General features: G+C 54.0%; 2 protein-coding genes across 17 annotated transcripts in view; one reads left to right on the forward strand and one right to left on the reverse strand.

Annotated features, from left to right (window-relative positions):
- Chid1 (chitinase domain containing 1) overlaps positions 1-15718 on the reverse strand; it is a 40943-nt gene extending 25225 nt beyond the window's left edge. Inside the window, exons 1-6 of one of the 4 annotated variants that reach the window (XM_027953582.2) lie at positions 15654-15718; positions 14898-14935; positions 4465-4510; positions 2724-2873; positions 1224-1373; positions 605-737 (exon numbers count right to left, since the gene is read on the reverse strand). In XM_027953582.2, coding sequence (XP_027809383.1) covers positions 605-737; positions 1224-1373; positions 2724-2834 — 394 coding nt within the window. In that variant the 5' untranslated portion in view covers positions 2835-2873; positions 4465-4510; positions 14898-14935; positions 15654-15718. Of the gene's footprint in view, positions 1-604; positions 738-1223; positions 1374-2723; positions 2874-4464; positions 4511-9207; positions 9280-14897; positions 14936-15653 lie in introns of those variants that run through there. The other 3 variants (XM_027953580.2, XM_027953584.2, XM_027953581.2) reach the window with 3 other exon arrangements.
- A 7053-nt stretch (positions 15719-22771) lies between these two features.
- Ap2a2 (adaptor related protein complex 2 subunit alpha 2) overlaps positions 22772-24331 on the forward strand; it is a 70905-nt gene continuing 69345 nt past the window's right edge. For 6 of the 13 annotated variants that reach the window (XR_003585229.2, XR_003585230.2, XR_003585233.2 and 3 more), the window contains exon 1: positions 22772-23012. Coding sequence is in view for 8 of the 13 variants with exons in the window: in XM_071615906.1 (XP_071472007.1) it covers positions 22946-23012 (67 nt within the window). In the remaining 5 variants the exon portion in view is untranslated. The remainder of the gene's footprint in view (positions 23013-24331) is intronic. The other 7 variants (XM_027953657.2, XM_027953658.2, XM_071615905.1 and 4 more) reach the window with 3 other exon arrangements.

Consider the following 24331-nt stretch of genomic DNA (forward strand, 5'->3'; position numbering starts at 1 on the left):
ATTCTTCCTGAACAGAGATGGCTTTGAGCCAAGGGAACAGGTGGCCCTATCTTAGGCCATTCCAAGGGCCTGGGAACGTTAGGGCTGTTTCTGTGAACCAAAGGCAGCCAAAACCCAATGGGAATCCCTGGACACCAGCTAGAAACCACCAAGGGAGAGACAGAGCAAAGGCACCAATGGCCTGCACCCTCCACATCCCAGCAGCTACCTTAGCTGTCCTGCAGCCCACCTGGCACATGCTCACGTGCCTCAGATGTGCAAGGGAAGTCCTGCCCCACCATCCCCAGAACACTGAGGCAGTGCTGGATCTGCTCTGAGGCACTGACCAGTTATACAGAGGGTCACACAATGGTGACCACCTCCTCCTGGCCCATTCTGCCCAACTCTGCATACCAGCCCACACCGTAGGACTGCACTCTGGGCTCAGCAAACTCACTCCCACACACTTATATGCACACTCATGCTGACAGTCTCAACATTCATGGCACACACACCCAGTCACACATTCTCACGAGTCACGCGTGCCCACTCACAATCACACAGAGACACATTCTCACTCTCCTCATCCCTGGGATAAGCACAGGCAAGCAGGCAGTGTGAAAACCTTGGTCCACGTCGTGGAGGCCTGTAACCTCAAACATCTCACGGCCACGTCTCTTCAGCTGTAGCCAGACTGGTGAGATATGCGTGAACTTGCTCCCAAAGACCTTGGCGATGTCATACCCATGGCTGTTCCACTGGTAGAGAGAGGGGACAGCAGGCAGAGGACAGGTGAGTGCACACCTGCCTTGTGTGGTTCTGTTTCTGGCTGCTCAGGTCATGCCTAAGGCCCACATCAACCCTGCCTGTGGTGATGGTGGGGCCCAGCACTCCGCGGAGTTGTTGGGACTGATGCCCATAGCCTGGCACCCTGGCAACAGCTCCTTTACCAGGGTGACTGTTGCTCTTCCTTACCAGCCCCATACACCCACGCTTCTGCAGGCTGGCAGCTGGGGCCAGACAGCCAGGGAGCACTGACCAGAGTCACTTGCAATCAGGAGGTGCAAGCCCCCATGAAATTCCCGGCACCCTTCACTCTGCCATCTCCAGGTTGGCATCTCTCCCACTTTGCCTCACAGCCCTGTCACCTGGGAGAAGAGAGCAGGAGGTCTGCCTGCCATGGAGGATGGGGCAGCCCATCTGCACCTCAGGGCCTCCCTGTGCACCATGAGAACCCAACTTACCGGAGTGACATAACCTAGAACGTCTCCAGCAAAGTTTCGCTCCCGGGCCCTCGCCGAGCAGTAGCTGCGATGCTCAAGAACTACGACCTCAGCTTTGAGGTCCGTCACCACCAGACCCCGATCTTGGACAGGCTTATCTGCAAACTGAGTCTAAAAGGAAAGGAAGGGGAGGAAGCCATCACTCACTATCCTGCGTGTAATGTAGCCTCCCAAGCAACAGCAAGCCCATCCTGTTTAGCCATGGACTGTCTCTGGACCAATGTGACTTGTTGACCTGGAGACCCTGCAGGTAGAGGGCACAGGCCAGTGGGCAACTCAGGCCAGAAGGGCTCTGGCCTTTAGAGAAGATGTGGTGGCTGTCAGGGGCTGTCCCTTGCTGGGGACTGAAGAGCAGACAGGAAGCTAGGGTGCCTCCATCCACATGATGATGGATAGTCAGTACCCACTTGGGACCTGAGACTCACCTGGGCGCAGGGCCATATATATTGAGGACCTGCCAGGCACATGCCACCTCACTGACCAACTTTGTGCTCCCAACACAGGTCTTCTCCTACCTTGTGGCCACACCTCTTTCCCCTCCTCTGCTTCTAGAAGTTCTTCTTCTTTTTTTAAAATTTTTTTAGTTATAGATAAACACAATATCTTTATTTTATTTTTTTAATATTTATTTTTGGGTTGGACACAATATCTTTATTTATTTACTTTTATGTGGTGCTGAGGATCGAACCCAGGGCTTCGCATGTGCTAGGTGAGCACTCTACCGCTGAGCCACAACCCCAGCCCCTTTATTTTGTTTTCATTTATTTTTATGTGGTGCTCAGGATCCAACCCAGGGCACCACATGTGCAAGGCAAGCACTTTGTCACTGAGCCACAACGCCAGGCCCCTGTCAAAGTTCTTTTACAAGTTCTCGACTTGCCTGCTCAGTCCATACTCTAGGGCCCAGCTCACAACATCACCCCCATCATCATTCCATACAGGAATGACCCTGTAACTGCAGTCTGGCCAGAGGCATGGGGACTGCAGGAGCTGCTGGGACTGAGGGATAGGCTAGATGGGGACCTATCCTTGAGTTTATAATTCCTGGGACCATCCCAGAAGAACAGCACAACATCCCCAATACAATGCAGCTTAAGGGCATCAATATGAGAAAGAATAACCACCGTGAGACAGGAGTGCAGAAGAAAGATGGAAACTCATAGGGGACAGGCCCTGAATGGGCAGGGTGAGACACAAGACAAAGCCTGGCACCTCAGAACCTGGCTCCAGAGGTGGCAAACTCAGAGCCTTAGCCAGTAAAGTCCTAGAAACACACAAGCCACCTGCCTAGCATCCCACCCACCTGTCTACTGCTGGCTGGTCAGATGGCCACATGAGCAGCCATGCCCCTGCAGAGTCCTGATTCACAGAGTCCTGATTCCCAGCCAAACAGGAGAGACAGGAGTGTGAAGGGTCAGCATTGGCCAGTACGGTCGCCTCAAGTTCCCAGGTCATTCCTACCTTCTCCAACAGCGTCTTGGAAGCAGCTTTTTTGGCATCTGACTTTGACAGGGTAGTGTGCACAGAGCCACAGGCCAGAATAAGCCAGAGGATGTGAAGGAGAGTCTGCATGGTGAGTGTCACACGGGTCTAACCTCTGGGTCCAGAGGGCTGCAGAGAGAGAACACATGGAGACGATGGCCAGGAGAGCACAGGCCAGGCGCCACTCTGCTGAGGGGAGCATCCCTGGTACAGCCTGGGCCAGGACGGAGCCCAGCCTCTGCCAGCCCTGGCAGCTTGAGTCAGATCCCCAGCACTTCCAGGCTCCCTTGACTGGGCCACAGGTTCCTCACAGACACCCAGACAGCTCCATCACCACTGGCCACGGAGCCCTCCCCCTATTGCCCAAGGCTGCCCTGGCCACAACCAGCCACCTAATAGAATGTTGGTCCCCACATCCCCCTCAGATCCAAAGAAATCCTAGTCACAATATGAATGAAGGATAAAACAATGGAGCCACAGAAGGTATGGGAGAAAATACGAATACCCACAAAGTCTACCACATAAAAATGTAAATATTGGGGCTGGGGCTAGGGCTGAGCAGTAGCGCACTTGCCCGGCATGTGTGAGGCACTGGGTTTGATTCTCAACACCACATAAGTAAAAAAAATAATAATAAAGGTCTATCAACAACTAAAAAAATATTCAAAAAAAAGTAAATCTTTAGCCAGGTGCAGTGGCGCACACCTATAATCCCAGCAGCTCAGGAGGCTGAGACAGGAGTTCAAAGCCAGCTTCAGCAATAGAGGCACTAAGCAACTCAGTGAGACCCTGTCTCTAAATAAAATACAATAGGACTAGGGATGTGGCTCAGTAGTCGAGTGACCCTGACTTCAATCCCTGGTGTGTACACACACACACACACAAAAAAAAAAAAAAAATTATGTAAATCTTTAAAACCTGGGCATGGGCAGGTGCGGTGATGCAAGCTTGTAATCCCAGTGGCTTTGGAGGCTGAGACAGGAGGATTGCGAATTCAAAGCCAGCCTCAGCAAGGTGAGGCATTAAGCAATTCAGTGAGACCCTGTCTCTAAATAAAACAGAAAATAGGGCTGGGTTGAGTGCCCCTGAGTTCAATCCTCAGTATCCCCCCACCAAAAAAAAAAAAAAAAAAAAAGCAAAAACTGGGAATGATGGCATGCATCTGTGGTCCCAGCTAGTTGGAAGGCTGAGACAAAAGGATCACTTCAGCCCAGGAGTTCAAGGTCATCCTGGGCAACACAAATTCCCATCTCAAAAAATAAAAGGAGGGGCTGGGGTTGTGGCTCAGTAGTAGAGCGCTTGCCTAGCATGCATGAGGCACTGGGTTTGATCCCCAGCACCACATAAAAATAAGAACAAATAAAAATAAAGGTATTTGTTCACCTACAAGTAAAAAGATATTTTAAAAAATTTAAAAAAATAAAAATAAGAAAAGGTGCAACTTTTATTTAGGAAACAAAAGAGCAACTTTAGAGTCAAATAAGCCAGAAAAACATATTCATAATATGCTTAAAAGGTTTTTGCCCATAACCTATCCACGATATGCAAAGAAATCTTGTAAATCAAGAATAAAAGCTGGGTGCACAGGTACATGCCTATAATCCCAGAAACTCAGGAGCCTGAGGCAGGAGGGTTGCCTCAGGGCAATTTAGTGAGACCCTGTCTCAAAGTAAAAATCAGAAAAAGGGCTGGGGACATAGCTCAGAGAGAGAGCACTTACCTGTTGTACACAGGCCTTGGGTGGAAACCCCAGTACTGCACATACACTGAAAAGCAAATACGCTGGCAATTAGGAATTGCTGGTCATTTTGTTATTTCTTTACCTGTGTTTTGTGACTTTTTTCTGCAATAAACTCTTTTAAAAAATATTTTTAGTTGTAGTCAGACATAATGACTTTATTTTATTTATTTTTCGATGTGGTGCTGAGAATCTAACCCAGTGCCTCGCACATGCTAGGCAAGCGCTCTACCACTGATCCACAACCCCAGCCCTGCAATGAACTCTTATTAGTTGTACAGTTCATTTTTAGGTTCCAGGCAACCCCACCCTCTGGCCTTCACTCTGAGGGCGACTAAGCAACAAGTAGAGCCTGGTTGGGCAGCTGTCATAGGCTTCAGGACATTGGATATGCAGAAGCTCATCCATCTAGTCTCGCACCCTCCAGAAGAGCTGAGAGGCTCGCACAGCCCAGACAAAGGGAGGTGAGCAAGCTGGAGGCTGCGCTAGCCCACTGCCCAGCAAGTTGGAACACAACCTTCCCTGGAGGCCACAGGCACCTCTAACATCCAAGCCCAGGATGAGAAAGCTCCAGGAATACCAGGCCAGACAGGGAATGTCCATCAGGAGCTGCCAGAACCAGGCCCACCACAGTGCCCACCCTCTCGTTCCTATGAACTCTTTGCCAGGGACCTCTTTTCACTTCCCTTTGCAGAGGAACATCTCCTGGGTAAGACCTACTGCAGCAACAAGCTTCCATCTTTGTCACTCAAAACAACCATGTTCCCAGCACAGAAGGGAAGTTCCCTACCTGAAATGTGGGCCACCGTGAATTATTTGAACTTCGAGTCTTCACTCAGCCTTGAGCCAGGGAAATTTAGGTTTGGCACTGTAAACTATTTTGTGGCTCCTCCCACTCAATGGATTGAGTGATGCATGAGAACTGGGCTCTCTCATACTTGTGTGTGTGTGTGTGTGTGTGTGTGTGTGTGTGTGACACTGGAGATTGAACCCAAGGCCTCATGCATGCGAGACAAGCACTCTACCAACTGAGCTATATCCCCAGCCCCCTCTCTCGTAGTTCTGGAATTGGGCATAACTCACTGGAAACTGGACAGCCCACCTCCTACCTTATTTGGCAAAGAACATTCCATTGAAAACCTTTGATGCTTCCTCCATATAAATAAAGCAAGCGCGGGCTCTCTTGCATGCTCTCTTTCCAGTGTGGAAACTTGATCCCTAAGAGCCAAGAGCCAACCCGTCCCATCCCCACTTTCTAAAATTACTTCCTGTGTCCTGTGGTTTCTTCTGTTTTCTCTCTTAGCTTTTATTCTGCAGCCAGCCCACTATATGCAGGGGAAACCCAAATTCCATCACCTGCCTGGGATGTGGGTAAGACTGGGAGGCAAGGAGACCCCATGGCCTTCAGGCTCTGAGGAACTAGGAAGGGAAGCTGAGGGTACAAAGAACAGCACGCAGTGCTTGTGGCCTTGGAGAAAGGCAACAATTGCTCTAAAAGTCATCACAGAGCCAGGTACATATGGTGGTGAAGCCTATAATCCCAGCTGCTCTGGAAGCTGAGACAGGAAGACTGAAAGTTCAAAGCCAGCCTCAGCAACTCAGTGAGGCCCTAAGCAACTTAATCAGATCTGTCTCAAAATAAAATGTGGGGGATGTGGCTCAATGGTTAAGCCCCCTGGGTTCAATCCCCAGTGCCAAAAATAAACAAAGAATAACTATGCTTGGTGCAGTGGCACATGCCTGTAATCCCAGCAGTTTGGGAAGCTGATGCAGGAGGATCATGTCTTCAAAGCCAGACTCAGCAAAAGTGAGGCAGTAAGCAACTCAGTGAGACCCTATCTCTAAATACAAAATAGGGCTGGGGATGTGGCTCAGTGGTCAAGTACCCCTGAGTTCTATCCCAGTACCTAAACAAACAAATAAATAAGAGCCATCACAGTTCTGAGGAGATAAAAAAAATCCAGGCCCACTCTAGATAGGGTGGAGGAGTGGGAGGGGAATTGAAGGGGCATGGGGTTAGAAATGATGGTGGAATGTGATGGACATCATTATCCAAAGTACATGTATGAAGACACAAATTAGTGTGAATATACTTCGTATACAACCAGAGATATGAAAAATTCGTGCTCTATGTATGTAATATGAATTTTAATGTATTCTGTCATATATAAATAAAAAAATAATAATTAAAAAAAAAAAGAAAATCCAGGCCCAGAACACCTTCCATCGCTGGCTCCCCACTGGACCAACCCCTAATTTTAGCAAGAGAAATCAGAATCAAGGGGCAGCAGCCTCTTGCAGCCTTATCTCACCCTAACACTCTCACTGCTGCACAATTCTGTCCATGGGGAATTCTGTCCATGGAAGGGGGTTGGGGCAGACAGTCCATATTACCCAGAGTTTGCCTGGCCAGGCTGAGACTGCAGCTCTCTTAGCTCCCAGGTATCCTTTTTTGCAGGGGAGTACAGGGATCAAACCCATCAGTTTCCTTTCTGAGCTCATCCCCCCAGCCCTTTTTTGTTTTGAGCCAGTGTCTTATTAGAGTTGCCCAGATGGGCCTTGAACTTGCAATCCTCTTGCTTCAGCCTCCCAAGTAACCAAACACCCATTTTTTACCCCAGTCCCTTCCATGATGAAAGAAGGAAATTGAGGAGAAACCATGCAAAAGGATGGCCTCCAGGGAAGTGATTACGAGTGATTGTCATGGTGTGCCCTGGTAACCACCATAACTTTGGGTCTCTTCTCTTCTTGCAGCCCTGCAAACCTGCAGCAGGGCCACTGCCCACCCACTTAGAGGTCCCTTTATCACATCCTTAACCCAATTTGATTTCACACCTTCAGGAAGGAAGGAAGAGAACGGGTGAAGCTCATATGCACCTGTGGAAGAGGAAGATGGACCTATCAGCTTCTGTACCCAGCCAGGGTACTGGGAGAACCAAACCAAACACAAAGCCAGGGCTGGTGCTACCGCTGACTGCCAGTAGCTGGTCAGTTGGCTGTGGGATGAAACACTGGGATGCAACCTGCCACAGTGCAGCAGTGGGGCAGTGATGCACATGTGAGGGCACATCCAGGCTGCTGCACCTCCCATGGCTCCCCACTGTCCACGGCTTGGATGCCTGTGAGGGCTAAATCTCCACTGTGCTCTTCACATTGGTGACTCCTGGGCTCTCCCACACAGGGCTTGTTTGTTTGGTACTGGGGATTGAATCTAGAGGTGCTTTACTACTGAGCTACATCCCCAGCCCTTTTTATTTCTATACTTTAGACAAGGTCTCATTAAGTTATCAAGGCTGGCCTCAAACTTACATCTTTCTGCCTCAACCTCTAGTTGTTAGGATTACAGGTGTGTACCACTGTACCTTGCTCACACACTGTGCTCCTGCATCAAACCATGATTCTTTCCCAAACACTAAAAACCCTCCTTTGGGCAGAAGGGCCTCCATAGTGTGGTGTGTTATGACACTGACTAATCCAAGTCTCAGAATCTGCTGTTTTAATAGACTGTTTTGGGGCTCTGAGCCCCAGGACACTGGAAGGACAGTCACAGGAGGGCTGATAGAAAGGAAGTACAGAGATTTTCAAATGCTTTTCATGCCAACCCACAGCAAGAAATGCACTAGTGCATGCATCTCACGTGTGCATGTCAGTTGTGCATGTGCAGAGTGAAAGAAGCTGATCAGTGTTCCTCAGATTGTATGGTACTACAGCATGAGATCAGCCTAAGGAGTAAAAATCAGCTTTTTTTTTTTTTTCTTTTTGATACTGGGGATTGAACTCAGGGGAGCCCTATGACTGAGCATTACTCCCACCCACCCCTTTTTACATTTTCAGATAGGATCAAAATAAACAAAATAATAGAGGCTAGCCACGATCCTCCAGCCTCAACCTCCTGAGTTTCTGGGATTACAGGCCTGGATCACGGTGCCAGGGCAAGTTGACTCTCAATAGAAATGCAGCTCCAATGCCAAAAACACTGGGCCACGCCATGTTTTCACTTTTGAGCACAAATTGTGGAGCCAACCATGTTCTTATGGTGAGGACGGAGTGTATGCTATGCTTGGAAACGAAGGTGGTGTAAGAGGCAGAACGATAACGACCCCGGCGACATTTATTGACTTTGTGCTGCGTGCCAGGCCACAGCTCAGCACACAGGCACACTTGCTAGCACAGTTCACACGGGAGGAGACCCCGGGGCGAGGGGGACAGCCCTGCCCAGTGCTGGGGCCCAGAGCCATGGGAACACTACACTGAGGTGGCTCAAGGTCCGGTTCTGTCACCAGCCTGCTGCCCTTCACCTCCGAGGGCTGCAGTCTAGGGACCCGCAAAGCAAGGGCTGGCGCGTCGCCTCGGGTGTGGACATCTGCGGCCCCGATGTTCCAGGCATGGGGCTGCGCCCGGGGAGAGCCGGCGCGCCCGCCCAGCCCCGGGGCCACCGGCCCGGCAGCGCGCCCAAGACCGCCTGGCCGCACGCTCGCTCACAGGCCTCCATCGGCACCGCTGTCGCTGCCTCGGTCCTCTCTCGCCCACGCCCCCACTCCCCTTCCACGCCCGCTCCGCCGACTCGGCCACGCCGGCGCACACGCCTGCTCCCGGCGCTCGCGCTCCCGTACGCCCGCCCGCGTCGCCCGCGCCCCACAACCGTCTGGCACGGGAGGAGTCACTTCGCGGCAGGGCGGCTGAGGCCGTGCCAGGAGGAACAGGCGCGGCGGCCGCGGGGCTCACCTTCATGTCAGAAGCCGGCAGAGCCCTCGCGCTCGGCCGGAAGGCGCCGCGACGCGCCGGAAGCCCCGCCCACGGCCGCCCAGCCACGCCAGCCTCCGCGCCGCCTCGCACGGCACGCCGGGGCGGGGCGGGGCGGGGCGGGGCCTTGGCGCGAGGGGTGGGCCCAGGAGAGTGGGCGTGGCCGGTGCCTGTTCAACAGGGAAAAAAATTTGACCCGCGTCGTGGCGATCCCCTGTGACAGGTTTTGACCGGCTAGTACCCGACTCGACGTCTGGGGACCTAGGGGGCTTGGGACTCCAGGGCCCTGCCCGGACTCGACGGCACCCCAGGCCCTAAGCGGCCAGTTCCACTGTCTCGCCCACCTCCCGCAGTCTTCCCGCCCGGGCTTCCTCCAACCCCTCCCCTCGTGGCCTCCTGGAACCGGGCCTGGTTGAGCGCGTCCCGGTCAGTTCCAGGGCCCACGGGGCCCGCTGCGGCGTCTGCGGAAGGGACGCCCTGTGGCCTCGCAAGCCCTGCCTGGGGATGGCCCTAGTCGAGGAAACTCCCGCTCTCCCCGTCCTCCTCGGCCAAGCCCCTCCGGCGGGCAGCCCCGAGGCGACGGGAGCACCGCGGCCTGCTTCAGCCCGGGGGCCTGCCGTTGGTGCCCGGGGACTGGCCCTTCCCGGGGGTTCCCGGGGGTTCCCGCAGAAACGGCCACACACACCCCGCCACACACACCCCACACCTCACACCCCGCCACACACACCCACACCTCACACCCACACACACACCCACACCTCACACCCCGCCACACACACCCACACACACACCTACACACACACCCCACACCCCCGCCACACACACCCACACCTCACACCCACACCTCACACCCCGCCACACACACACCCACACCTCACACCCACACACACCCACACACACACCCACACACACCCACACCTCACACCCCGCCACACACACCCACACCTCACACCCCGCCACACACACACACCCACACACACCCACACCTCACACCCCGCCACACACACCCCACACACACACCTCTGCCACACACACCCACACACACACACCCCCACACACCCACACACCCCCCACACACACACCCCGCCACACACACCCACACACACACCCCATCATACACACCCACACCCCGCCACACACACCCCACACACACACACCCCCACACACACACCCCACACCTCATACCCCGCCACACACACCCCACACACACACCCCACACACACACCCCACACCCCCGCCACACACACCCACACCTCACACCCCGCCACACACACACCCACACCTCACACCCACACACACCCACACACACCCACACACACCCACACCTCACACCCCGCCACACACACCCACACCTCACACCCCGCCACACACACACACCCACACACACCCACACCTCACACCCCGCCACACACACCCCACACACACACCTCTGCCACACACACCCACACACACACACCCCCACACACCCACACCCCCCCCCCACACACACCCCGCCACACACACCCACACACACCCCATCATACACACCCACACCCCGCCACACACACCCCACACCTCACACCCCGCCACACACACACCCCACACCTCATACCCCGCCACACACACCCCACACACACACCCCACACACACACCCCACACCCCGCCACACACCCACACCTCACACCCCGCCACACACACCCACACACACACCCACACCTCACACCCCACCACACACACCCACACACACACCCACACCTCACACCCCGCCACACACACCCCACACCCCGCCACACACACCCACACCTCACACCCCGCCACACACACACCACACCTCATACCCCGCCACACACACCCCACACACACACCCCACACCCCGCCACACACCCACACCTCACACCCCGCCACACACACCCACACACACACCCCACACCTCATACCCCGCCACACACACCCCCCACACACACCCCACACCCCGCCACACACCCACACCTCACACCCCGCCACACACACCCACACCTCACACCCCGCCACACACACCCCACACACACACCCCACACCCCGCCACACACCCACACCTCACACCCCGCCACACACACCCACACACACACCCACACCTCACACCCCACCACACACACCCACACACACACACACCTCACACCCACACACACACCCACACCTCACACCCCGCCACACACACCCCACACACACACCCCACACCCCGCCACACACCCACACCTCACACCCTGCCACACACACCCACACACACACCCACACCCCACACCCCGCCACACACACCCCACACCCCGCCACACACACCCACACCCTGCCACACACACCCACACACACACACACCCACACACCCACACCTCACACCCACACACACCCACACACCCACACCTCACACCCACACACACACCCCACACCCCGCCACACACCCACACCTCACACACCCACACCTCACACCCACACACACCCCACACCCCGCCACACACCCTGCCACACACACACCCTCACCACACACACCCACACCTCACACCCCGCCACACACACCCCATCATACACACCCACACACACACCCCATCATACACACCCCATCATACACGCCCCACACCCCGCCACACACCCACACCTCACACACCCCGCCACACACACACACCTCACACCCCGCCACACACACCCACACACACACCCCATCATACACACCCCATCATACACACCCCACACCCCGCCACACACCCACACGTCACACACACACACACACACCCCACACCTCACACACCCCGCCACACACACCCCCCCACACACCCCATCATACACACCCCATCATACACACCCCACACCCCGCCACACACCCCCACACACACACCCCATCATACACACCCCACACCTCACACCCCGCCACACACACCCACACACCCCATCATACATACCCCACACCCTGCCACACACCCACACCTCACACCCCGCCACACAACCCACACACACACACCCCACACACACACCCCACACCTCACACCCCGCCACACACACCCACACACACACCCCATCATACACACCCCACACACCCACACACACCCACACACACCTCACCCCCCCACACACCCCACACCCCGCCACACACACACACACACCCCATCATACACACCCCAACCCCGCCACACACACACACACCCCATCATACACACCCACACACACCTCACACACACACCCACACACACCCCACACCCCGCCACACACACACACCCCACACCCCACCACACACACCCACACACACACACCCATCACACACACCCCACACCCCGCCACACACAACACACACACCCCACACCCCCCCACACACCCACACACACCTCACACCCCGTCACACACACCCCACACCCCGCCACACACACCCACACCCCGCCACACACCCACACCTCACACCCCGCCACACACACCCACACACACACACCCCATCATGCACACCCCACACACCCACACACACCCACACACCTCACCCCCCCACACACACACCCCATCATACACACCCCACACCCCGCCACACACACACCCCACCACACACACACACCACCCCCACACACACCACATACTCCCCAAACACCCGGGCCAACTCCTGGTGCACTGTGTGGCTACTTCCCCATTCAGAGTCTTCATGAGCTGAGCTTTTCTCTCTTTTTCCTTTCCAATAAGGTTCCCTTCTTTCCCTTCCCCATATTCTCTGCCAACTGTCCCCCAAGTCTTTCCAGAGCGGCCAGGGCTGGATGTGTGTGCTGAAGGTCATGCAACAACTGCTTTCCTGGTGTCCAGCGTGCCCAGCACTGTTGGCACATGGTGAACCCAAGTTGGGCAGAGCTCTAGAGAGGGCCCAGTGAGCTGTTCTGGATGTCCTGAGAGTTGTGAAGCTCACAGATCTCTTAAGTGGCAAAGGCAGTTATCCTTCTTGGGGTCCCACTTGAGGTCAGAGTCCTTTGAGCTACAGAATTGCAAAATGCACTCGGAGTGCACCTAGGTCTGCCTTGCAGGCCTCGGGAACAGAGGGAGGGAGGAGCAAGGAGGCCAGGACCAGCCCCGTCTGCAGAGCTGGTTCCCAAGGCCTGTTGGCTTGCCTCTCAGTTCCCTGGAGCTGGCATCAAGGGGCCACAGGTCCCTGGGGTGAAAACGGGTTTCTTTCAGTGGATACCCACCCGCCCACCTGAGGATAGAGGCTACGGAAGCTGTGGAATGAGGCCTAAGAGAGCCAGAGCCAGGGCACCGGCATTTCTGGGTTGAGCGGTGCTGAAGGAGGGCTCATCGCTGGCCTGACTTCATCTGTCCAATTGTGTTTTCCTTCTGAGCCACTTTATCCTGTGGTCATCTTGAATTCCACGAACCACAGGTCTGATCGATAAGCATCTTTATGACAAGGAATGGAAACTACCTCCGAGTACCTGGAACCTTGGAGAATAGATCATCCCATGATTGCTCCTTAGGCGGAACGATTGCCCTTGCCTGATGCTGGAATGGAGACTGCCCCCCAAGCAAGAGCAATCATCCCAGGAGGGGAAGAGATCATCCCTTCCAGATGACAACCCTCTCAGTGTTTCACAGAACCAATTCTGGGATAACAATCACCAGACCATGGCTGACCAAAGACCTACTCTGCCAGTGATGCAGAGACCCTGCCCGGCCAGCCCCCAAGCACCCTTGCCTTTTTCTATGAAATCTCAAAGACCTTGCATATTGGGACAGGTGACTGAGCCAGGTCTGTTGGGACTCCTAGAGCTGGGGTCTTCAGCCTAGGACTCTGATAACTAAACCTGAACATGTTTGGTAGAGCACTCTCGGATTTTAATCTGTTTGAGTTGTTGAGATTCCTCAGATCTTGTTGTCAATTCTGATGACCTTAACCATGGATATTTAGTGTAAATTAAATTCAGCTTGAAATGTTGAAAATGTTTAATTAACTGAATTTGTAGATGGGACCAAATGTCATCCAGAGGCTCCTTAAAAATGACTATAAAGGGGTTGGGATTGTAGCTCAGTGGTAGAGCGCTTGCCTAGGATGTGTGAGGCACTGGTTTCCATCCTCAGAACCACATAAAAATAAGTAAATAAAGGTATCATGTTCATCTACAACTAAAGAAAGAAATAACTATAAAGTTTCTCCAGTTGCAATGGCACGGTCCTGTAATCCCAGGGACTCAGGAGGCTGAGACAGAAGATCACAAGTTCAATCAAGGCCATCCTCAGCAATTTAAAATTAAAAAGTGTGGAAGGTGTTGAGCACCGCTGTGTTCAATTCCAGCAATGAGAAGAAGAAGAAAAAAAAAAGATTGTAAAGCTTTTTAGATTTATAAAGGGAATAGCAAGGTTTATAAAATTACATTTAGTTAAAGAGAGAGAGAGAGAGAGTGTGTGTGTGTGTGTGTGTGTGTGTGTGTGTGTGTAAATAACTGGGAATTGGACTTTTAAATTTTTTTTTTTTTTTGAGAGAGAGGGTCTTCAAATATTGACCAGGCTGGTCTCAAACCTATGATTCTTCTTCATGAGACTAACTGAGTCACTGGGATTACAGACCTGCTCCTGGCTAAGAAATTGTTTTTGATGAGGCAGGTGGATCACAAGTTCAAGGGCGACCTGGGCAATTTAGCAAGACCCTGTCTCAAATAAAATAAAAATGGACTGGGGATGTAGCTCAGTGGTAAGACACTTACCTCGCATGTGTGGTGCCTGGTGTTCAATTCCCAATACCCTAAAAAAAGAAACAAAGAAAAAAGTTGGGTTTGGAATTTATGACTCAGTAACCCAAACCTTAATTATTTAACCAAATCCTAACAATTTAGCCCCCTTGTCCAGAAAGTAAGCCAGCCCTCTGCCCCATTTCCCAATCCTCAGTATATAGTGCCTTGGCCAAAGTCCGAACTCAGGGCCCTCCGAGGCAGTCCTGCTTGCCCTCGCCTGTCGGCAGTGGGCACTGGAGTACAGGCCAGGACAGAGTGGCCTCTGTGGACCTGCAGAGAAAAGACTTTCTGCTCCTGCTCTGGGGTCACCCCACCCTAGTGCTCCTGGCCAGCAGATGTCCCCAGTCTGAGCCTGCCTCTTAGGGACAGCCTCAGGGTGTCTCTGAGTTGCTATGGGAGCTAGATGGTAGCCAGCACTCTGAAGCCACTGGCACTGCTTGTTGGAGGTGCTTTGGTGGCTGTCTGGCTCTGGGGCAGAGTTTGCGTCTCCCCGGGCTTGCCAGTGTCCCTGAGTGGGGCCAAGGTGGGGTCCCCAGCCTTGCAGGTGGCTTGGGCTATTCCTCTCTTGCCAAGTCAGGATAAGCAAGGCCCTTCCCAGTATTGACAGCCCAGTGACTCTATCTTGTTTTAACCAAAGGCCTTGACTGGGTCATCTGGAGGGCAAGACACAAGCCACTATTGTTGAGACATTCCAATTTAGAGGACAGAAGTCCAGGAGGACAGACATACCCCAGGATTCCCTGCTGCAGAGTCATCCCCACTTGTGCACAGAGACATCCTCTCTAGGTGCTGGGATAAGCAGATTCAGGCAAGAAGGAAGGAGGAAGCAGGCACATTCACGTGCAGCGGAAGCTTCCAGATGGAGCTCCAGGGCCAGCACAGCAGATTTTCTGTCTGTGTCCTTTGTGTGGGCCCCACTGGCCCCACTGTCCTTGGCCAGAGTGACAGCTGTGGGTGTCTGGCCAGCAGCCAGGCAGGCGCAGAGCCCTGGGGTGGGTGTCTGTGACAGTGTGTGGCCCCACACTGTGTTTGTCCTTTGCAAGGATCTGTGTGCTTCAAGGCATCTGCTGTGGGTTTGATGCTTCTCAGTAACCCCAAACCAACATAAAAACCCTAAAAACAAAAGGAGGAGCATACATGTAGCATGAAGGTCAAAGAGGCAGCGCTTCTCAGTAGCTATTTGGGTGCGATGCCACCCCCTCCCCCCAAGATTGTGCAAGTTCTACCCCTGGTACCAGTGAATGTGACTTCATTGGGAACAGTCTCTGTGGATGTCATCAAGATAAGGATCTTGGAGATTATTCTGGATTAGGGTGGGTGCTTAATCCATTGACTGCGGTCTTTGTAAGAGGAAGGAGAGGAAGATTTGAGACACACAGGTAAGAGGGCACGCAAGGCCGTGGCTGGAGATGGGGTCACTGTCTTCATGCCCAGGAATGCCAGGGAAACAGAGGTGGGAGGGCACAGTGCACACAGACTCTCCCCACGCTTCTAAAAGGACCCTGCTCAGCTGATTGAACTGAGGGAATAAATTCCTGTTGTTTGTCACATCTGGTTTGTGTCACTTATCAAATCAGCCCCAGGAAATGCCTTCATCTGTGTTGAGAGACCTAAAGTGACATTTTCAGCATGTTTTCTTTCCTAAAGTTGTTTTTTTCAGGCGTATCTTAAAAATGACACGTATTCCATCAGCTCACACCGCTGGGCCCTTAGAAGAAGGAGCCAGGGGTGAGTGTCCTGTGTTGGCGTGGACGGGAGGTGGACACTAGCCCAATATGGAAACACTTGCTACGAGAATCCCCAAGCCAGGGAGGCCTGCCAGGTGGTCGTCAGCAGGCTCCAGGCCTGGCTGGCCTGGCCTGAGCCCTCGCAGGAAAAGCGGTGGCCTGAAGTGGCACCCTCCTAGGGAGAGGTAGGGTCTTCAGAGCCGTCTCCTCAGCACCTCTCCTGGCTTCTGTCACCAGTTACATTGGTCTTGTGGCTTGGGCCCTGATGGGGGAGGGACACATGACCATTTCCTGACAGTTGATGGTGTTGTTGAGACTGGAGTGGTACTGATGACAAGGATGACAAGACAGGAAACAGACCCCTGGGCCCCTGGAAACATCAGTGACACAGCCCTGTATTGTTCTTGGTGTTCCTCTTGCACCCTCAGGCATGGTAACAGTTAGGATCTAAGTTTGGCTGGGTAGAACACAGCCCCCAACAATAGTGACACAAATACCAGCTTTTCTAGGCCCTGTGGCAATGGACAGCTGGTACTTATCCTCATGGACCGAGATGGAGTTCCTGCTATCAAAACCAGGCTCCCAATACGGGGAAGAGGGACAGGGTGGTGACTCAAAATTATGCCCCAACGTGTGCAAATATCATCTCTATTGTGGCCTAAATTGTGTCTTTGAAAACTTTTATATCAAAGTCCTACCCCAGTACTTCAGAATGTGTCCTTATTTGGAGACAGGGTTGTGGCAGATGAGGTCACTAAGTGAGGTCACTAGTTCAGATGAGGTTACTAAGGTGGGTCCTGATCCCAAATGATGATGTCCTTATAAGAGGAGACTGGGACACAGACATGTACTTTTTTTTAAATTTTTTACATATAGTTTTAGTTGTTGATTGACCTTTATTTTATTAATTTATTTATATGTGGTGCTGAGAATAGAACCCAGTGCCTCACACATGCTGGGCGAGTGCTCTGCTACTGAGCCCCAGCCCCAACCCAGGAAACATAGTTTTTATTCTGGGGATTCATACACCAGATCAGCTGAATGATTACAGGAGGAAGGCAGTAAGAGGAATTGGCCAGCCATCTCTGCCATTGGCAAATGTGTCCTCCGGGTATAGCTACTTCCTGCTCAGCGGGTCCTGTTGGTGTAATGACTATGGGATGATGCAATGACCCAAGTCCTCAGGAATCAGGCTGCTGCAGGGAGGCAGCTCTCTGTGGCTCTTAGAGCCATTTCCAGGTGTGCTGTACCTGCTGAGCAAAGCAGTGTTCCTGTCACTCTCCACCTATTTGAGGTGGCTCTGCTGCTGCTGGTTTCTTAGGTTCCATCCCTACCCTTTAGGAGACACAGGTCTGCCACCCGAAAACTATATTTCCCAGACCTCCTGGCAGCTCAGTCTCCCCAATGGATGAAATTCTAGCCAGTGGGGTGTGGGTAGAAGAGACTGGAAAAGGATCCTGTTTGCAACTTGAGTAAGAAGAGTGTTTTTCTGCCTTCTTTCTTTTCCCCTTTCCTCTGACTGCGGCAAGGACAGGTGGGTCATTTACCTGAACCCAGAACCCACAGCCACCTTACTAGCTGGCCACTTTGGATGAGTGGGTGTTCCAAAAGGGAGCAGTAAAACCCTCTCATCACTAGCTTGTTGTACAGCTTGGTTTCTGCCCGTACATCTGAGAGATCACCTGTGGGCCTGAACTGACCTGGCTTACTGTGGGAGGAAGGGCTGGACAGCGGCTTCCCCCAGGACCTCCAGCAAGGGAGCAAACAGTGATTCAGGACACTTTACATGCCCACTCCTGCAGACTGGCAGGCAGGGGAGTGAAGGGTGAGTGTGCAGCACACCCGCTCCATGCAGGTGTCTGAGAGTGGTGGAAGCTTGACTCTGGGCTAGTCCAGGATTTGGCAACTGGTACCACACACCAGAACTGCCTAGAGTGCCTTAAAAAACCAACACCCTGGTTGTACCCCTCCTGTCAGAACCACTGAGGGTGGGGGCTGGAGCCAGTACCAACTGGTCTGTGTGCACACCAAGTACTTAGCCAGTTCTACCCCAGTGTCCTTCCTCCCTGCCAAGAAGCCAAGGAGGAGTTCTTACTGCTGCTGAGCATGCTGATTCCAGCTCCATTACCATGGTGACAGACCCAGGCCAAAGTGGCATCTCTCCTCTGACCCCTAAGTCTCCTCTCTGAGCAGTGGACTGATTGGCAACCAAGGCTCCCAGGAACCAGTGAGCTGCAGCCTGGAGTCCTGTTACTCCTGACTACAGGTCTCTGCTGAGTTTTACTGATAAATCACCAGGAAAGACAACTTGAGGACTAGGCTGTTATGTTACCCTGAGGCCTCTCCCTGCTCAGGAGTGCCTGGCTCCCATTCTTCAAGGCACTGGGATCTGTGTCCTGACCTGCCTCTGGAAATCAGGCGAGTAATGCTGCCCCCCCCCCGCCCCCCCCCCCCCCCCCCCGCAATGGAGATAGAACCCAGGACCTTGCTTATGTCAAGCAAGTGCTTTACCAGTGAGCTGCATCTCAGATCTTTTTTCAAATTTTATTTTTGAGACAGTGTTTTGCTGAGTTGCTCAACATATAATTAATCTTATGGACAACATTATATTCTTATATTCTTGTAGTTGCTATTTTCCTGCCTCGCTGAGCTAACAGATGTGCACCACTGGACATGACTAAACTGTTTTGACAGTGTAGCAATGAGGGATGCCTGCTGCCTGACTTGGCTCTGCTGACCCAGATGCCTGGTGGGTGTCCCAAAGGACAGAGCTGCTGACTAGGCCTGCTCTCTTAGAATCTGTCCCACACAACCTAGACTTTTGCTGACATTAACTTGACTTCCTGTGATCCTGGAGGAGCCATGTCTTCCAGCCTCAGAGAGGGTCTCTGAAACCTGACTCCTAGGTCTTAAGGGCTGGGGCTGTGTGTGAAGGATCTTGAGAAGTGGGGGTCGGAATCTCTGGTTATCCCACTTCCCCATCCCAGCTTCCTGGGCCCCATGCTTGCCTCACCAGCACTCCAGCTTCCCTGTAAGATGTCCGGGGAGACAATGCATTCAATGTGGCTATTATGCAACTGTCTTGAATCCAGTTCCATATGGCTCTGGGCTCCCTTAGTTCTGTGGCTGTGAGACATGAGATGTGTACATCAAGATAGCTTTTTGCCCCAAGAAGAAACAGTAGGAGCTTGGGTTCATCAATCTTCAGGCAGTCAGGCTTCATAATAAATGTGTAAATATACATATATACACATACATACACACATATGAATACAAACATGTAAATACACATACGTATATATAAACACATATACATGTGTATATCCCCAGCCCTTATTTATTTATTTATTATTTTGAGACAAAGTCTTGCTAAGTTGCTTAGAGCCTAGCTAAATTGTTGAGTCTGGCCTTGATCTTGCAATCCTCCTGTCTCAGCCTCCTGAGTCACTGGGATTACAGGCATGGGCCACTGTGCCCAGCTCTAGCTCCATTTGAACAACCCACTTGCCTACCTTTGGGTTCTTGAATTCCTCATGCCTGCAAACTGTGCCTGGCAGAGAGTCTGATCTTCCCTGGGCATGTTATTCCTGATGACTACAGAGGTAGCCACTAACTCTGAGGACTGCCACAACCCTGTCTCTGAACATGCATGGAGCTCAGGGTCGCAGCCTGGATCAGATGGCTAATCCCAATTTTCTGCAAGGGTCATTGTCTGTAATTCACTGTCAGTCATGGAGATTGTGTAATCCGTGGGCTATCTGTAAAACTGACAGTAGGCCTAAGCAGGTCCAGGTGTGCATACTTAACCAACAACACAGGAGCCACGTGTTTGGGATGCCCAGCCCTACTGTGATCTTTTCCTTCATGATGTGAGCAAATCTTGAGCCTGCAGAGTCCTTCCAACCCAGTGGCCATGACCCATGATGAAGGAAAGGGCTATTAGCTTCACCATGCCCTTGGGAACAGTACTGTGACCTTGATGCTAAAATTCAATAAAGATCCAGCTCAGATAATTTAAGAAAAGCACTGTACACTATGGAAGATGGCCTCTTCCTCAGGAAGGCTCCAGCAGACTGAGGCCCCAGGCTTACTTGCATGGCTGTGAGGGTAAATGTGCTGGCAGAGGTGGGGGTCTTTTGTATGGTCACCTGTCAGGCCCTCCGCGACACACTGTGTAGACAGGAAGACAACTGTGGGAATTTCAGAGTCAGTATTAAAGAGAGGTGTGGGAGACCAATGTCGCATATGACAGTCACTCCTGGCTGGGTGACTGAGGCATCAGGTAGCAGAAATGCCACTAGACTACCCCGCCCTTCTTGGGTTTGAGGACGGTGTCTTTGTGTATAGGCCTGTCTCTCCACAACCCCACCTGACCTTGCAACACTGCCCCCCTTGATCTTCATTGGACGGGATTTTCCCCAGAATTTACAGTTCCCCAATAAAAGCCCACTCCAAAGTGTGTGTGTGCGCTCCTGCGCGCGCTCTCTCTCTCCCCCCTCCTCTCTCTTCTTCTCTCTCTCTCCTCCTCTCTCTCCCCCCTCTCCTTCTCTCTCCCCCCTCTCTCCTTCTCTCTCTCCCCCCTCTCTCTCCCTCTTCTTCTCTCTCCCTCCTCCCTCTCTCTCCCCTTCCCTCCCTCCCTCTCTCTCCCCCCTCCCTCTCTCTCTCTCCTTCTCTCTCTCCCCCCTCCCTCTCTCCCCCCTTCTTCTCTCTCTCTTCCTCTCTCTCCTTCTCTCTCTCCCTCTTCTTCTCTCTCTCCCCCTCCCTCCCTCTTCTTCTCTCTCTCCCCCCTCCCTCTCTCTCCCCCTCCCTCTCCCCCCCCCCTCTCTCCTCTCCTGTAGATCCTCACTCCCCAGCTGGGGAGCTTGAGGCAGAGAGCAAGAGGAGCCTTCCCAGGCAATCTTGTGACATTGCTCTGAGCTGGGCACAGGCACATCAGGGTTCCTGGGGCTGCCTGCCCAGCATGCTCATATGCTGCACAGGTGCTCTTGTGTCAAGAATTGGCCCTGCATATTTTCAGGGTTGGGGAAGGAAGACTTCAGAGGAAGGGGTATGTGAGTGTCCAGCCCGCCTGGAGGGGGCGAGACCTGGGGAGAAGCCTCCCAGGCCCACTTCCTCTGCTCTGGACAGGAGGTGGATGTGGGAGGATTAACACACTGGTGTGAGGGTGAGGACCCTGAGTCTCCCCTTCTTCTGGAGGTTTTTTTTTTTCCTGGCTCAGCTCTTTGTCTGTCTTGGAAGGTGGTGAACTTGGCTGTCTTTTCGGTATTGAGCCTGTCACAGCTTGCTTTTCCCCAGGGTCCTGGGGCCTCCGAGGTGCCTGGTACATGGACGGCCCTGCCCTTTCTCCTCCTGGCCAAGCTGTACCCAGACCTAACCTCTCATCGGGACTGTGGAAGTGAGCCAGGGTGGGGACAAAGGTCTCACAGGTGGGTCTGGGACAATTCCAGATACAGGGCCAGGAAAACTCCTGAGGAGGGAGCTTTCTCTCCAAACCATCTGGCTTCATAGAGGAGCAATCGGCAGGGCCATCTGCTCTCCAGAGTCCCTGGGGGTCGGTGCCGAGCCAAGGCCCAACCAAGCAGGGCTTCTGTACAGCGGGTCCACAGGGGCCATCAAGGCAACAGTGGCAAAAAGCCTAACTGGTCCCCGAGGGTCTGGCCTCAGGACAGCGGCCACAGTGCGGGAATGCAGTCTCTTTTCAAGCCTCAGTGTCCCCATTTGAAGGGAAGCCGGTACGTGGAGCAGCGCATCCTTAGCCCCGCTCTCCGCAGCCTGACCAGCTCCAGGCGGTCCCGCGGCAGGTGTCGCTGGCGCCCCCAGTTGGGTGTCCCCAGCACTGTCCACGTTGGTGCGGCAGCGCGACGCGCGCAAGACTCGTCTGCACCCGGGGCGCGACCTAGGGCGGCTGGACAACGCCCCAGGCCGGCCCGCCTCCTCATGGATCCCCGCGGGAGCCAGAACCAGTGGCGGCCGCACCCCGCGCGCCGGCTCCCGCGTGCTCGACCCCGCATCGCGGACACGCGCACGCCACCTCCTCAGCGGCGCCGCCGTCCGTCGCCGCGCGCGTGCGTGCCGGCGCGTGCGTCGTGCGTGCGCGTGCGCGGCCCTGAGAGCGGCGCTCGGGCCCCGGGGCGGCTGTGGCGGGGCGGCTGTGGCGAGGCGGCTCCGCGCTCCTGCGCTCCTGCGCTCCTTGGCGTCCGCGGTCCTCGGCGGCCTTGGCGTGACTGCCGCCCACTCGTCCGCGCGCCCCGCTCCTCCTGGGCCCGCCGCCCAGGCCGCTGCCGGGGCCCGAAGATGCCGGCCGTGTCCAAGGGGGACGGGATGCGGGGCCTGGCGGTCTTCATCTCGGACATCCGCAACTGTGAGTGTCCGGCGGGCCTGGGGGGCGCGGGCCGGGGGGAAGACCTGGCGGCGGGGCCCGGGGTGCGAGTGTGAGGCGGCGGCGGGCCGGCGTGCGGGAGGGGGTCTGCGGGTGCAGATCTGGCGGTGGGACGAAGGTCTGTGTGGTCGGGGTGCGGGAGCGGGGTCGAGGTTGCGATTGGGGCGAGGGTCTGAGGACCTGGCGGTGGGGAGGGTGCAGGTGCCAGGCTTGGGTTGAGAGGCCGGGGATTGCCAGGTGGGGGTTCAGACCGAGGCTCGGTGTGGGGACCGTGATGCGGGGCCGGGATCTGAGGGGTGGGCGGTATTGCAGAGGGGCTTCCGGCCCAAACGCCCCTCCCCAGCATGATGTCATCTCGGCCTTTCTAGTAATGCAGCGCGTAACCCAGCCTTTTTCAAAGTAGCGTGGATTTTCGCTCCGGGCACAGAATCCGGAGACCGCGCGTTCAAGCAGACGGCCTGTGACCCGGTTCTGGCGGCCTTTTGCTTGCTGATGAGATCTCACCCGCTGCGATTAAAGTGACTCATTCCCCCAGGGGACCCGCAGCGACCGGGTGTGGATGCTCTGAGCTAAGCTTCTATGGTCTCCAGGCACAGGCCCTCTCCAAATGTCCCTGGTGGAAAAAAGCCACCCAGAATGAAATGGGTCAGGAAGGCAGGGCCTGCTAAAGAGTGGGCTCAATTATTCGCTTTTGTTTTTTAATATTTATTTTTTCGTTGTAGTTGGACACAATACCTTTATTTATTTATTTTTATGTGGTGCTGAGGATCGAACCCAGGGCCTCACGCATGCTAGGCGATCACTCTACCGCTGAGCTGAGCCACAAACCCAGCCCCAGTTGTTCGTTTTTTCTTGTTATCCAGCAAAAAGTAATTGGTTCTTCTTGGTTTTTTTTTTTTTTTTTTGGTCAAGGATTGAACCCAGGAGTGCTTAACCACTGAGCCACATCCCAGCCATTTTTTTATTTATTTTGAGACAGGGTCTTGTTAAATTGCTCAGAGCCTGGCTGAGTTGCTGAGGCTGGCTTTGAACTTGGGATCCTCCTGCATCAGCCTCCCCAGTGTTGGGATTACAAGCATGTGCCACCACACATGGTGGTTCCTTGATTTTTATTACCTTAGGTTAATGAGTATTTTGAGACATTTTGTGACATTACCTACTGCTAAGTGCTGATGTGCTGATCCTTCCCTGTCAACCTCACCTCCTTGGAGCAGAGCCTCAAGGCCAGTCTGGGTGTACCAGGCTTCTCTGGAAGGGTAGAGGATGTTGGTCCCTTCCTTCCTCTGAAGAATAATAGGTGC

The sequence above is a fragment of the Marmota flaviventris genome, chromosome 9 (assembly GCF_047511675.1).
Source record: "Marmota flaviventris isolate mMarFla1 chromosome 9, mMarFla1.hap1, whole genome shotgun sequence".
Lineage (NCBI taxonomy): Eukaryota > Metazoa > Chordata > Mammalia > Rodentia > Sciuridae > Marmota > Marmota flaviventris.